This window comes from Aedes albopictus, chromosome 3, assembly GCF_035046485.1.
Source record: "Aedes albopictus strain Foshan chromosome 3, AalbF5, whole genome shotgun sequence".
NCBI lineage: Eukaryota > Metazoa > Arthropoda > Insecta > Diptera > Culicidae > Aedes > Aedes albopictus.
The window spans coordinates 125,676,095-125,689,791 of record NC_085138.1 but is presented as its reverse complement, the minus strand read 5'-3'; the positions used below and the strand labels follow the sequence as shown (position 1 = coordinate 125,689,791).

General features: G+C 38.7%; 1 protein-coding gene across 2 annotated transcripts in view; it reads left to right on the top strand.

Annotated features, from left to right (window-relative positions):
• LOC109430359 (bumetanide-sensitive sodium-(potassium)-chloride cotransporter-like) overlaps window positions 1–13,438 on the top strand; it is a 36,869-nt gene extending 23,431 nt beyond the window's left edge. Inside the window, exons 3-9 of one of the 2 annotated variants that reach the window (XM_029877934.2) lie at window positions 2,219–2,597; window positions 2,667–3,205; window positions 3,274–4,250; window positions 12,224–12,477; window positions 12,544–12,772; window positions 12,833–13,103; window positions 13,164–13,432. In XM_029877934.2, the coding sequence (XP_029733794.2) occupies window positions 2,219–2,597; window positions 2,667–3,205; window positions 3,274–4,250; window positions 12,224–12,477; window positions 12,544–12,772; window positions 12,833–13,103; window positions 13,164–13,277 (2,763 nt within the window). In that variant the 3' untranslated portion in view covers window positions 13,278–13,432. Of the gene's footprint in view, window positions 1–2,218; window positions 2,598–2,666; window positions 3,206–3,273; window positions 4,251–12,223; window positions 12,773–12,832; window positions 13,104–13,163 lie in introns of both variants that reach the window. The other variant, XM_029877926.2, reaches the window with a different exon arrangement.
• The last annotated feature ends 259 nt before the right edge of the window (window positions 13,439–13,697 follow it).

Genomic DNA, 13,697 nt, shown 5'->3' with positions numbered 1-13,697 from the left:
ATCGAAATGTACTAACTGATGAAAAGAGATTTGAGTGAAAAATAATATAGATTTCGCTATCATAATTTATATGTTACATACTGAACTTATTTGGCTGAAAGTACGTTTGGTCGTATAGCAATTTAATCGTATATAATAATATTAAACATTAAATAGCAAATATTTTAGTGCAGTGTTGTTTTCGTTGGCATTGTTGAAGTAGTTGATTTTCCATCGAAGATTTCTCCTTATTTTTAATATCGGCTCTTCTTTCAAGTTTCATCATTTCATTGCGTTTTTGTGTAGAACATACTGGCTTTTCCATCAAAGGTTTCTCCTTCTTTTCAACATATCCTGTTCTTTCAAGTTTGTTATTTGTACTGAAAGTGGACATTATGGTTGTTATTATTTTATCAATGATTTTTCCTTCTTTTGAACATAGGCTGTTCTTCCAAGTTTCGTATTTCTACTGTGTTTGAATGTTATAGCTGCTGTCTTTTTATCGTGTATTTTTCCTTCTTTGAAACATAGGCTATTATTTCACGTTTAATCATTTCATTGCGTTTTCCTGTACCAACTTCTGAATGTTTTAGAAGAAATTTCTCTTTTTGAACACAAGCTGCTCTTCCGCTTGGTATTTGGATCTTATAGCTGCAGATTTTTTCAGCAGAGATTTTTCCTTCTTTTAAACATAGGCTGTTCTTTAACGCATTTGAACTAAAAGCGAAAGATGTTGAATATTATTTTCCACTCAAATCTCTTTTCATCAGTTAGTGCCTTTCGACCAGATGTCCATTCGACTAAAAAATTCCACAAAATGGGTTTCGACCAAATGTCCATTCGACCAAATGTCCGTTCGACCAAATGTCCGTTCGACCAAATGTACTTTCGACCAAATGTCATTCGACCAAACGTCATTCGACCAAACGTCATTCGACCAAATGTCTTTCGACCAAATGTCATAGATCCTTTCGAACCCTCGAACATCGAATTTTGCAGAAATTTATCTCGGAACTCCTCTAAGTTTTCTTCAAGAGATTTCTTCAGAAATTTCTCTAGAGATTCCTCCAACATTTCCTCTAGAGATTTCTCCAGGAATTCAGCCAGAGTCTCCTGCAAGAATCCCTTCTTCACAATTATCTTCAAGAAATCATTTAGGAGTTTATTCACGAATTTGTTTAGGAATACATTCATGAATTCCTTCTAGAATACCCGCTGCAGCTCTTGCAAAAGAATTCCTTCAGAAAATCGACACCTCTTTTTCGTCCCAGAAATCCTTCAAGAAGATATCCATTGATTTTTTTTCAGGAACTCCTCCAGAGATTCTTCTAGGGTTTTTTTTCAGAAATGTGTTGAGGGTGTTCCTTCAGGAAGTCCCTGAGGGATTCTTCCAAAAATGGGACAAAGGACACCTTCCGAAATTCCCCCGGGAATGCCTCAAGGGTTGCCTCCAACAATTGCTAAAATGACTTACCCTGAGACTCCTTCAGCAATCCCTCCAGCAGTTTCTTCAAGAGTGTTTATTCAAGGATTCCAGCAGGAATTCTTACTAGAAGTCCTACAGTGATTCTTCCAAGCACACACACATATCATAAAAGTGTCATGGCAGTGCCGGTTATGATTGGGACTTACTTTAAACATATAAACATTTGCTAAAAGCGCGTTCAGACATTTCTATAGGGATTCACCCAGGGAAGACTTTTTCGGATTTTTCCCAGGATTTGCTCCCGGACTCTCTCTAGGAAATGCACCATGAATTCCTGTAGGAATGAATTCTTCAATTTTTTTAGACAAAACTTTTTTTGAATGCATTCCAGCGATTCTTCCGTGAATTACTTCAGGTAAATTTTAGGATTTTTTTTTCATTTTTAAAGAGTTCTTAGTCATTTATGATTCCTGGTTGGGGACCCAGACTCATTGGCATTGTTGTCCTTTTCGTCTCGCAAATGCCGTCGGGTGGCTCGTCCCCGGTTGGTCGCACACTTAATTATACGGCAGCTTTGAGAATGTAACTATTTCCAGGTTATCGATCCAGGTTGAATATTAGCCATAAACTGTAAAAATATGTGCGATGTTAGCTAAGTGGTTCTTGGTTGATCACTCGGCTGTGTCAATCTGAATTAGGTGTGTAGAGTATGGCATCTTCTATTATGCAACATAATTTATGTTACATGGTAGAAAATTCACACCCAACCGTAATTCGTTTCTAATTACATAAAACTTCCCACATCCCCCACAGGAACCGGAACAGGAAGAGCCAAAAGCCACCGGACACCTCATCAGACTGGGATGGGTCCAGGGTGTCCTGACGCCATGCCTGCTCAACATTTGGGGTGTAATGCTTTTCCTGCGTCTCAGTTGGGTCGTAGGCGAAGCCGGAATCGTCGACACCTTGCTGATCATGCTGCTATCTTATATGGTGTGCGTCATCACCACACTGTCGCTGTCGGCTCTCTGTACCAACGGTCAAGTCAAAAGCGGTGGCATCTACTACATAATCTCGCGCTCGCTGGGACCGGAATTCGGAGCATCGGTGGGCGTGGTGTTTGCCTTTGCCAATTCGGTCAACGCTTCCATGAACACGATCGGTTTCTGCAGTTCTTTGAACGATCTACTTGGTAAGATTCGAAATGTAAACCAATGCTACTACATAGATTCATTTCTTAAAAAAAGGTTATATTTTACAGCTTCCTACGGAATCAAAATAGTGGATGGTGGTGTGAACGACATTCGTATCGTTGGAACGGTCGCACTGTTCATTATGGTGGCCATTTGTGCCGTGGGCATGGACTGGGAGGTTAAAGCGCAGAACTTCCTGCTTGTCGCTATCCTGGTAGCTATTGCGGCATTTGCGGTTGGAGCTGTAATGGGTCCCAGCGAGGATGCCGATAGAGCCAAAGGTTTCCTAGGATTCTCCACGGCCGTAGTGTCATCCAATTGGGACTCGTTGTATCGATTCAGCGAAGGTATCCAGCAGAACTTCTTCAGCGTGTTTGCAATCTTCTTCCCAAGTGTTACCGGAATCCAGAGCGGCGCCAACATTTGCGGAGATCTGAAGGATCCAGCCAGTGCCATTCCGAAGGGAACGCTGTTGGCGTGTCTGGTTTCAGCCATATCTTACATTATGTTTGCTCTCTTGGCTGGAAGTACGGCTGTTCGAGATGCCTCTGGAAACCTTACCGATCTGGTGGGAGTCAACTTCACGTCTTGTGATACCATGCTTAATGTAAGAATAATGCGGTTACGCAATAAGAACTTCTCACCGACCTTACACTTAATTTTTTATATCCACAGAACTGCAAGTATGGATTGAACAACGATTACGCGATTATGCAGCTGATCGCTGCGTCCAGCATACTGATCTACATTGGATGTTGGGCCGCCACACTCAGTACTGCTCTGACTAACCTTCTGTCCGTTCCCCGTCTAATCCAGGCCCTCGGAATCGACCGAATTTATCCAGGTCTGATCTTCTTCTCCAAGGGCTACGGAAAGCATTCAGAGCCGTACCGTGGATACGTCTTGGTATTCTTGGTTTCCTTCGCGTTTATTATGATTGCCGATCTGAACACCATTGCCCCGTTGATCTCGAACTTCTTCTTGGCTTCGTACGCTCTGGTGAACTTCTGTACGTTCCACGCTGCTACTGTTAAACCTCTCGGATGGCGCCCAACCTTCCGGTACTACCATCCTTGGCTCAGTATGGGTGGATCACTGCTGTGCGTGGCCATCATGTTCCTGATCGATGTAGTTTCAACGTTCATCACAATTGTGATCATCTTCGTCCTGTACCTCATGGTAATCTACCGAAAGCCCGACGTGAACTGGGGATCATCGACGCAAGCTGCGGCATACAAATCCGCCCTGAACTCGGCCCTCAACCTGGAACAAGTTGGTGATCACGTCAAGAACTACAACCCACAATTGCTAGTCCTTTCCGGTAATCCGTTGCATCGGCCCAACTTACTAAACTTTGCCAATTTGATCACCAAAAACCAGTCGTTGATGATCGTTGGCAATGTGGTGGAGCAGAAGCTGAACTACAAAGAGAGAAAGGCCCACGTTCAAGCCGGGAAGAAAGTGCTCAACGATTTGAAGATCAAGGCATTCTACAACATTCTGGATGGGCTGCCGTTTGACGAGAGTGTGCGGGCGATGATTCAATCGACCGGGTTCGGACGACTGACGCCGAACATCTTGATGGTCGGATACAAACAGGGCTGGCGCACGTGTGGAACCGAGGAACTCCATACCTACTATAACGTTTTGCAGTAAGTATTGCAATTATTTAACAACAGGGTAAATTTAAGGCGGAGGTTTTGGTAAACATTGAAAAGCTACCAGAAAAACGTTAACCAAATGTCTATTGGTCCACAAATTCATGTTTTAGTCAACAAGACTAGACGAAGTTCTTAGAACCATGATAAAACCAACCTAAATGTTAATAGGTTTTATGGCTGTTCTTAAACCCTCTACGAGGCAAATTAGCCACCAAAATGTTACTTGGAATGAATGAACTGTTATTCTTGTAAACAATGTGTAAAAATGAATTGGTCATTTGTCAAAAAATGTGGTTTATTTTTGGCACACTCCCAGAATCACGAGATTCAGGCTATAAGTATTTTTGGAGCAGTTGTGGACATGGACATGGACCGACATGGACAGGACCCCCTCTCCCCTCTAACTTATGACCTAGTTACGCTTATGGCAACTTTCCTCTTAAAAATAATAACCATCTCTTTAAAAAGAACAAAAACCCACCATAACTCAAGGAATTTCTGTAAGATTTTCCCTATGAGAATTCCAAATAAAAATAAGTTGAAGAATTTCTGAAGAAATCATTGGAATACTGAAGGAGTCTCTGGTAATATTTCTTAAGAAACCCCAGGAGAAATTTGAGAAAAAAAATCCCCTAAGGAATTTCTAAACATATTTCTGAACGATTTATCAAAAGTATTATTGAACTAGTTAATTAAGAACAGAATCTAGTCGATTTGTACAGGAATCTCTAGGGGTATTCTTGGAAGGACCCCTGGAAGAATGCGAGGTAAATTCTTGAAGAAATTAACCCTCGAGTGGATCACGCTGTTGTATTTTGTACAACACATTGAAAAAATCTCGCTTCTTGTACTCAGCATTACCGTGGTGCTGGCGGTGGTGGCCAACCGCACGAGTTACGAAAGGTTAAAGAGAATTTTCTGAAGAAATTTATGGGAGCTCCTGTTTGAATTCCCAAAAGAATTTGTTGAGGTTTTTAGGAAAGCTTCCAGGAGAAATATCTTAACACAATTGCTGGACAATTATCTGAAGTAATTCCTAGAGACCGTACTTCTGAAGATGACACAGACTGGAGCAATATCGGGAGAAACAAATGGACAAGCATATTAAGATTTTTATACTAATTTCTAAAGTATTCCCTGGAAAACTTTCTGGAAACTTATCTGCAAAAAATTTCGGTAGAAATTGTTTGTGGATTTTTTTTATTTAATCCATGAAAGAATTTCTGGAAAAAAACATTAGAGGGTTCGAAAAGTCGGTACAAGAAAACAATCATGGTTTTCTAAATTAAGGTTCCGAAAAATTGGTCTTCCTTAAGAAGTTTCTAAAGGAATTCATGGATAAAATTCTGAAGTTATCCATGCAAGATTATCTTAAAGAATTCTTGAGAAATTTCCAAAAATTGTTTTCGAAAAAACATTCCAAATAAATTCTAGGATGATTTTTAAAAATAACTTCATGAAAGAATTCCAGCTGGAATTTTGGGGGAAAAAATTGAGAAATTTCCCACGGAATCCAAAGGAATTTTCGGAAAACTTATCGAAATCCCCCGGAGGAATTTCTGCAGAATTTTCAAAGAATTCCGTGGAGAAGTATCTGAATAAATATCTAAAGGAACTTCTGAAAATTCCTTGGATTGAAATCTGTGGTATTTCCTGGAGGAATACCTAAAGAAATTCATGGAAAAACTTCAAAACCAAATATCCATGTCCTAAAAAATCTTTGTGGAACTCTTGGAGAAATCCCATGTGGAATTTCCGAAGGAATCCCTGGAAAAAATATAAAGCAATCCCTCATTCAATCCCTAAAGAAAATTTCCGAATGAATCCTTGGAAGAGTTCTCGAAACAATCCTGGGGGATTACTAGAAGGATCCTTGGAGAGATTTTCAAAGAAATTTCTGAAGGGATTTTTTGAAAACCACATGAATAATTTTCTCAAATGTAGGTAAAAAGTGTCTAGACTATAGAGGAATTTCTGAAGCAATCCATGCAAGATTGTCTTAAAATAATCCTTACAAAATTTCTGTAGGTATCTCTGGAAGAATTTCCAAAGAAATCTGAAGATTACTTCCAAATGAATCCTAGGATCCTAGGATGGAATAAATCCATAAAAGATTTCCAGTGGAAATTTCCGGAGGAATCCGAAGAAACTTTTGTAAGATTTCGCGATAACCCCCGGAGGAATTTATGAATAATTTTAAAAATATTTCCAGGAGAAAGTTTTGAATAAATCTAGAAGATTTTCTTAACAATCTTTGAAATTTCAAGAGGGACTTTTCGTAAACCCCAGGAATAAATTTCTGAAATTTCGGAAAAAAAGTAAAAAAAATCGTGGACAGTTTTTAGAAGAATTTTTGATGGAATGCTTCAAGAAGTTTGTAAAGAAATTCATTAATAAAATTCTGAAAAAAAATCCATGCAAGATTTTCTAGAATACTTAGAAGTTTCTGGGGGTACCCTGGATTGTTTTCTGAAGAATAATTCCAAATGATTTTGTTCCTAGAACGATTTTTAGAAAGAATCCATGAAAGAATTGAGAGTTTTTTGAGGAATAATTGGGTAAATTACCTAAAGCATTCGAAGGAATTTTTGGAAGATTTCTAGAAAGCCCCCGGAGGCATTTCTAAAGATTTTTTTTTTGAAGGATTCCCTGAGTTCTGAGGAAATATCTAGAGGAATTTCTGAAAAATTCCTTGGATGAAATTCTGTGATATTCCCAGGAGGAATTTCTCAAGGAGTTCCTGGAAAAGTTTATAAACCACTCCCACATGCAATCCTTAAAAAAATCCGAAGTAATCCTTGGAAGAGTTTTTGAAACAATCCTGAGAGAAATCCTTGGAGAGATTTCCAAAAAAAATCTGGAGGGACTTTTAGAAAACCCCACGAATAATTTCCTGAAATTTCAGAAAAAAAAGTATCTAGACTGTAGAGAAATTTATGAAGCTATCCATGCAAGACTGTCTTAAAGAATTCTTTACGTAATTTCTGGAGGTAGCTCTGAAAGGAATTTCCAAAAATATTTCTGAAGAATGATTCCAAATAAATCTTAGGATGATTTTAAGAAAGAATCCATGAAAGAGTTCCTGTGGGAATTTTCGAAGGAATAATTGAAGGAATTTTCGGAAGATTTCTCGAAAGCCCCCGTAGGAATTTCTTGAGAATTTTCAAAGGATTCCCTGGTGATTCCGTGGAAAAAATTCTGTGATATTTCATGGACGAAATTCTTAAGGGTATCATGGAAGTACTTCAGAACCAATCAATGATTTCCTAAAGTTTGTGAAACTCTGGAGGAATCCCCAGTGAAATTTCTGAATGAACCCCTGAAAAAAAAATCGAAAGCAATTCCTCATGCAATCCCTAAAGAAAATTTCCGAATGAATCCTTGAAAGAGTTTTTGAAACAATCCTGAGAGAATTGTTGGAGGAATCTCTGGAGAAATTTCCAAAGGATTTTTTGGAGGGACTTTTCGAAAGACCCACGAAAAAATCCTGGAATTTTGGGAAAAAAAGTATCTAGACAGTAGAGGAATTTATGAAGCAATCCATGCAAGATTGTCTTGAAGAATTCTTTACGAAATTTCTGCAAGTAACTCTGGAGAAGTTTCCAAAACATATTTCTGAAGAAAAATACCAAATGAATCTTAGGACGTGTTTTAAAGAATCCATTAAAGAACTTCAGTGTGGATTTCTGCAGGAATAATAGGAGAAATTGCTTAAGCAACCCGAAGAAATTTTTGGAAGATTTCTCAAATTTATCCGGAAGAATTTCTGAAGCATTTTCAAGGATTCCCTTGAAAAAGTAATGAATAAACATCCAGAGAAGTTTCTAAAAAATACCTTGGATGATATTCCGTAATATTCCCTTGGGGATTTTCTGAAGAAATTCATGAATGAACTACGGAAACATCAATGTCTTGAAAATAGTTTTTGTGAAATTTCTATCCCCTATTTCTAAAACCCTGGACAAACATATAAAGCAATTCATCAGGCAATCCCTAAAGAAAATTTTCTAATGAATCCTTGGAAGAGTTTTTGAAACAATCCTGAGGGAACCATTGAATGAATCCTTGAAAAACAGAAGTTTTAACAAGATTTTTTGAAAACCCCACGAAGCAATTTCTGAAACTTTGAACAAAAATCAATTAGACTGTTTCTGAAAGCAGTTTCTGAAAAAAAATATCTAGAGGAATTTCTGAAGGATATAACTCTGTATGAATTTTAGTAAAAATCCCTGGTGGAATTTTTGAAACAATCAATGCAAGATATTCCAGAAGAATTATTTATAAAATGTCTAGGAGAATTCCTAGTGGAATTTCAGAAGAACTCTCTGGAAAATTGCTATAGCAATACCTGAAGAAAATTTCCGAATGAATCCATGGGAGACTTTTTTTTTCAAAAAAATCCGAGAAGAAATTTCTAGAGGAATGCATGGTTGCCAAAGGTCAAATTTCTAGGGTATTTTTTGGGAAATGTTCTGGTAAATCCCCGGAAGAATTCCACAAAATATCTCCGGAGGATGTCCTTACGACATCTCTGGAGAAATTAGTGGAAAAAAATATTTTGAGGATTTTTTGATGGAATCCCTTCATTTTTTGAATAATATGAAATGGAATTTCGGAAAAAAAAAAAACAACATGGAGGAATCTATGCAATATTACCCAACAGAACTCTTAGTGAAATTTCTAGAAGAATCACTAGTGGAATTTCTGAAGGAATTCCTAGATAAAATTTCAAACGCCATTTAAACGTTCAGGATGCGCACCGTTGTAAATGTACAATACTGCCACTCGCTCGTCGTATACAGCGCGATCGAGTTTTGGGATCAAATAGGCGCGCGCGCGTCCTGGAAGATGAAACTGGATGCATTTCTTAATATTTTGGTATTTGATTTTTTATTAAATATCAAAGTAGTATTTTCTCATTTTTTCATGGTAAAAAATGTTATTCATTTGTTCAAAACCCATTTTTTTGAAAATTTTGTTTTAAAATGTTTTTTGCAAAAACCGAAAAACATTTTCCACCAGGATAAAAAAAAATCTGATACCGTGATCCTTCCTCCAAATGTATATGAAAAACGTTGCTACGTTAAAAAAAGTATAAAACCAAAAAATGAGGAAAAGCATCCAGTTTTGCAATAAGAAGAAAATTTCCAAATGACTCCTTGGTGATTTTTATTTAAAATGTGAAAAACATTCAAGGGCAATTGCTGGATGAAACCTTAGAAAAAAAATCAAAAAAAAAACCCTGGAGAAAATTTTCAAAAAAAAATGTTGGAAGATTTTTTGAGAAATCTCCGGAAGCATTTCTGAATAAATTGTCGGAAGGATTTTTTAAACAAATCACTGAAGAAATTCCTGAATAATGCTGTAGAGAAAAATCTGAAGGAATCCCTGTCTGAAGAATCTCGTGGAAAAACTTCTCAAGCAATCCATACCAGGTTTTCTAGAAAAAGATATTGTGAAATTTCCAATAGAATCCCTAGTGGAATTTCTGAAGAAATCCTTGAATGAATTTCTTTAGAAAGTCATAACGAAAGCTTCCGAATGATTTTTTGAAAGAGTTTTTAAAAAAAATCTGCGTAGGAATTTCTGGAAATTTTCTTGGGGAAATCTATTAAGAAACCTAAGTAATCCCTGAAGGAAGTGAAAAGAACTTTTTGGATGATTTTCTAAAAATATGTTAGGTACTGTAAGCAGATTTTTTTAAATAGAGAAGCAAAAAAAATAAAAACGGTAGGGGTGAACGGAAACTGTAAACTGCAAGTTCCAAAGTAAATTCTAAATTTCATAAAGAAGCTTTTAGGATGGACCCATGGTATATTTTATGCGTGAGTATACAAAATTGTCGTTGATGCACGTAAACAATACCATTATATTTGGGAGAGCGAAAGAAAAAATAGCTTCATAATTTGTTATACGCTAGAGGGCTCAATAATTGAAATTAATCACATAGGCGATTACACCCAAACCTCCATTAAGGTAATAAGTTGGGACTGCCTAAATAGAATTATTATCTGAATGTATTCAGATCATCACCCAAATGGATTTCAAGGTTGCAAAGAAGTCTGAGAAGGGCAAGTTGCTAACAGATGCAGCAGCTACTCCTCTGTCAAGGCGTTCAGAGGAGGGAGGGTCAGAAGGTTTTCAAGGGAATTTTAAGGGAGGTTAGCAGCGTTTCCAAGCGTTTCAGGGTGTTTCAAAAGGTCTTCTGAACTTTTAGGAGGCTTCATAGGCTTTCAGGTGAACTCTCGGGGTTTTCAGAGGCGTTTGAAAACTTTTCGGAGCTTTTAATAGTGTTTCAAGGTATTTCAAGAGATTTCAGAGGCGTTTTAAAGAACTTTATAGTCTCTTAGACGAGCTTCACGGTCATTTTAGAGGGGTTTCAAATACCTTTTAAAGCTTTCCAATGCGTTTCAGTGCGTTTCAGGGGTTTCAGGAGGTTTCAGGGGAACTTTAAGGGAGCTTTAGAGGCTCGCAGATGAATTTCACGTAGGTTTAATGACGGTTTAAGAGGCGTTACAAGGCGTTTCAATGCGTTTCAGGGCGTTTCAGGAGATGTCCGGCAGGCTTAAGGAGCTTCAGAGGCTCGCATATGAATTCCACGGAGTTTTGAGAGGCGTTTCTAATCATTTCGAGGCGTTTCAATGCGTTTCAGAGCGTTTCAAGGAGTTTCAGGAGGGTTTTAAGGACCTTCGGAGGCTCGCAGGTGAATTTCAAAGAGGTTTCATGGGGGTTCTAAGAGGCGTTTTAAAGCGTTTCAATGCGTTTCAGGCCCTTTCATGAGGTTTCCGGGGAGTTTAAACAGGGCTTCAGAGGCTTGCAGATGAAATTCACGGAGGTTCCTAAAAATTTAGAGGATTTTTAGAGAGCTTGAGAGGCTCCCTGGTGAATTTCACGGAGATTTTGTTATGATTTGAGAGGTGCAAATTAATTTTTCTGTAATTACGGAAATACATTTTTTTTTTCAAGAAATCATAGTGGCAGTTTTCTTGTGTTTTAGTTTTCTTCCAATATTTAGAGGGCGCAAAACGTTGATGAACTCACAAAGGCTTTTTTATGTTTATAATTGCGCAACAAACCCGCTGAGATCATGTAAAATTATGCTTATTTGAAGAAGTGTTTTCTGGGAGCTAAAAAATCTAAAGAGTTGGAGTAACTTGAAGTATTTCCGGGTCGAAAATGACCCTAATGCAATAATTAGGTTAAATCCCCTGAGACTCTCTTTTTGCAACGTCTTAATTCTTCATGAGATCCTGCAGTTCCTCAATGTTTCCAATAAAACACCAACATCTTAATAACTATCGTTGAAAGATAAGATCAAGAAATGCATCATGTGGAGTTTTTAATGTTACAGGCAGGGATGGGAACACTCACTTGCAAGGAATTACACTCACTTGCTATTTTCTCAGATCAGAAGCGTGCAATCAAGAAGCGATGTAAGGACGACTTTTGCCTTGTGGTTTTGTCTCAAACTTTGTCGAATAGAGTAGGGGTCGCTCACGAATCCCAAAGTAGTGACAGAGCTGTGAAAGCGACTCTCCACGAGGTGAGTGTAAATTACATTCACCTCGTTGAGAGTTGCTTTCGCAGCTCACTCATGGATTCGGTATGCGTGTGCAACCCCTACTTTATTCTAACTTTTAGACAAAATCACAAGGCAAAAGTCGTCCATACATTGTTTTATGATTGCACGCTTCTGAGCTGAGAAAACTGCAAGTGAGTGTAACTCTTTACAAGTGAGTGTTCCCATCCGTGGTTACAGGGATATAATCAGAATTGAAGTCAGCATGAGTTACCAACTGGCTACAACGCTGACTTGAGACTAAATTAATTGTTAATGGATTTCTAGCAAACAACAAAAACAAAAATAAGCATATTGAATTTAAAAACATCTTGAAGGGTACTTTTGAAATAAAACCCTGTCTTTCAAATTGGACTAACTTATCAACTATTTTGAATTTGTACAGCAACGCCTTCGACAACCGACTTGCTTTGACCATTCTACGGCTACCAAACGGGCTCGATTGTTCCCACTTGGTTCCACCAAAGCCCGAGCTAGATCTAGCCGATTCGGCACTGAACATTATGTCGTCGATGGCCTACATTAACACTCCACAAGGACTGCGAATCCAGAAGGGTCTGATGCCCGTCAACTCCAATCTGGATCTTCATGGAATGGCCGCCAGCAGCGAGCAGATCAGCGTGAACGTCCCGAATGAAGGTAGGTGGAAGGTGGGACCTCCAACTCCAATACGATGCCACATATTAATATGTTCAAATCTTAAAGATCAAGATCACCGAATGAATCCCAATTCAACAACGCCAGGCAAAGAACTCAACATGTTCCGTGAGAAGCAACCTGCAGGATACATCGACGTGTGGTGGTTGTACGACGATGGTGGCCTCACCATCCTGCTACCGTACATCATCTCCACCCGGGCCAAGTGGTCCGAATGTCAGATACGAGTATTCGCCCTTGCCAGTCAGCAGACCAACGTTGAGGAGGAACGCGAAAAGTAAGTACCCACAAGGTCATCAACCCTTCAGTCTTATCAACTTCATATTTCCACCAACAGCATGACAATTTTGCTGGACAAACTGCGCATCAACTACGTATCGCTCATCATGGTCACCCTGTCGGACAAACCGCAAGAAGCGACCATCCAAGCGCACCGAGCCCTCCTCAGTACCCTGGTGGAAGGCCAGGAAACGGATGTCTTCGTCAGTGCATCGGAACAGGCACAGCTGGAGGAGAAAACTTATCGTCAACTGCGGCTACGGGAACTGCTTCAGCAGTATTCCAAGCACGCTTCGCTGATCGTTCTCTCCATGCCGATACCGCGAAAGGTAAATTTTGAGGGAATTGGAATATTTTTCAGTGGATTTATTTTGTTATTTTTCATTCAGGGAATCGTATCCGCTCCGCTGTACATGTCTTGGCTAGAAATGCTCACGAAGGATATGCCACCGTTCCTGTTGGTGCGAGGTAACCAAACCTCGGTGCTTACGTTCTATTCTTAGATTTAAGGTCAATCAACTAGGTTATCTAAACGAACCAGTGTATACACTCAGGAAGAAAATAAATCAATTAAGTCAATCAAGAGAATAAAATCAATATGTAAAAAAGGAAGGAAGGCTCAACAGATAACTGTATCGAAAGAACCAAACATGCTCAAAAAATCCTTGACACTGTAAAATTCAAATTGATAATAATAAACATGCTATAAATGATCGTTGAAAAGTAACATCATCAACTCCATCGCATCGATCGATCACGGGATTGAATATTTTTGTCGGCTTTCCGCAATAAATGGCACCCGTGCGTAAATTAATATTCCAATATTTGTAATTTAGTTAACAAGATCGTTTGCCGTATCCCACATATTATTGATCGACAAGGGCGTGAGGCGGTATCATGTCGCACCCACTTATGCTATACGA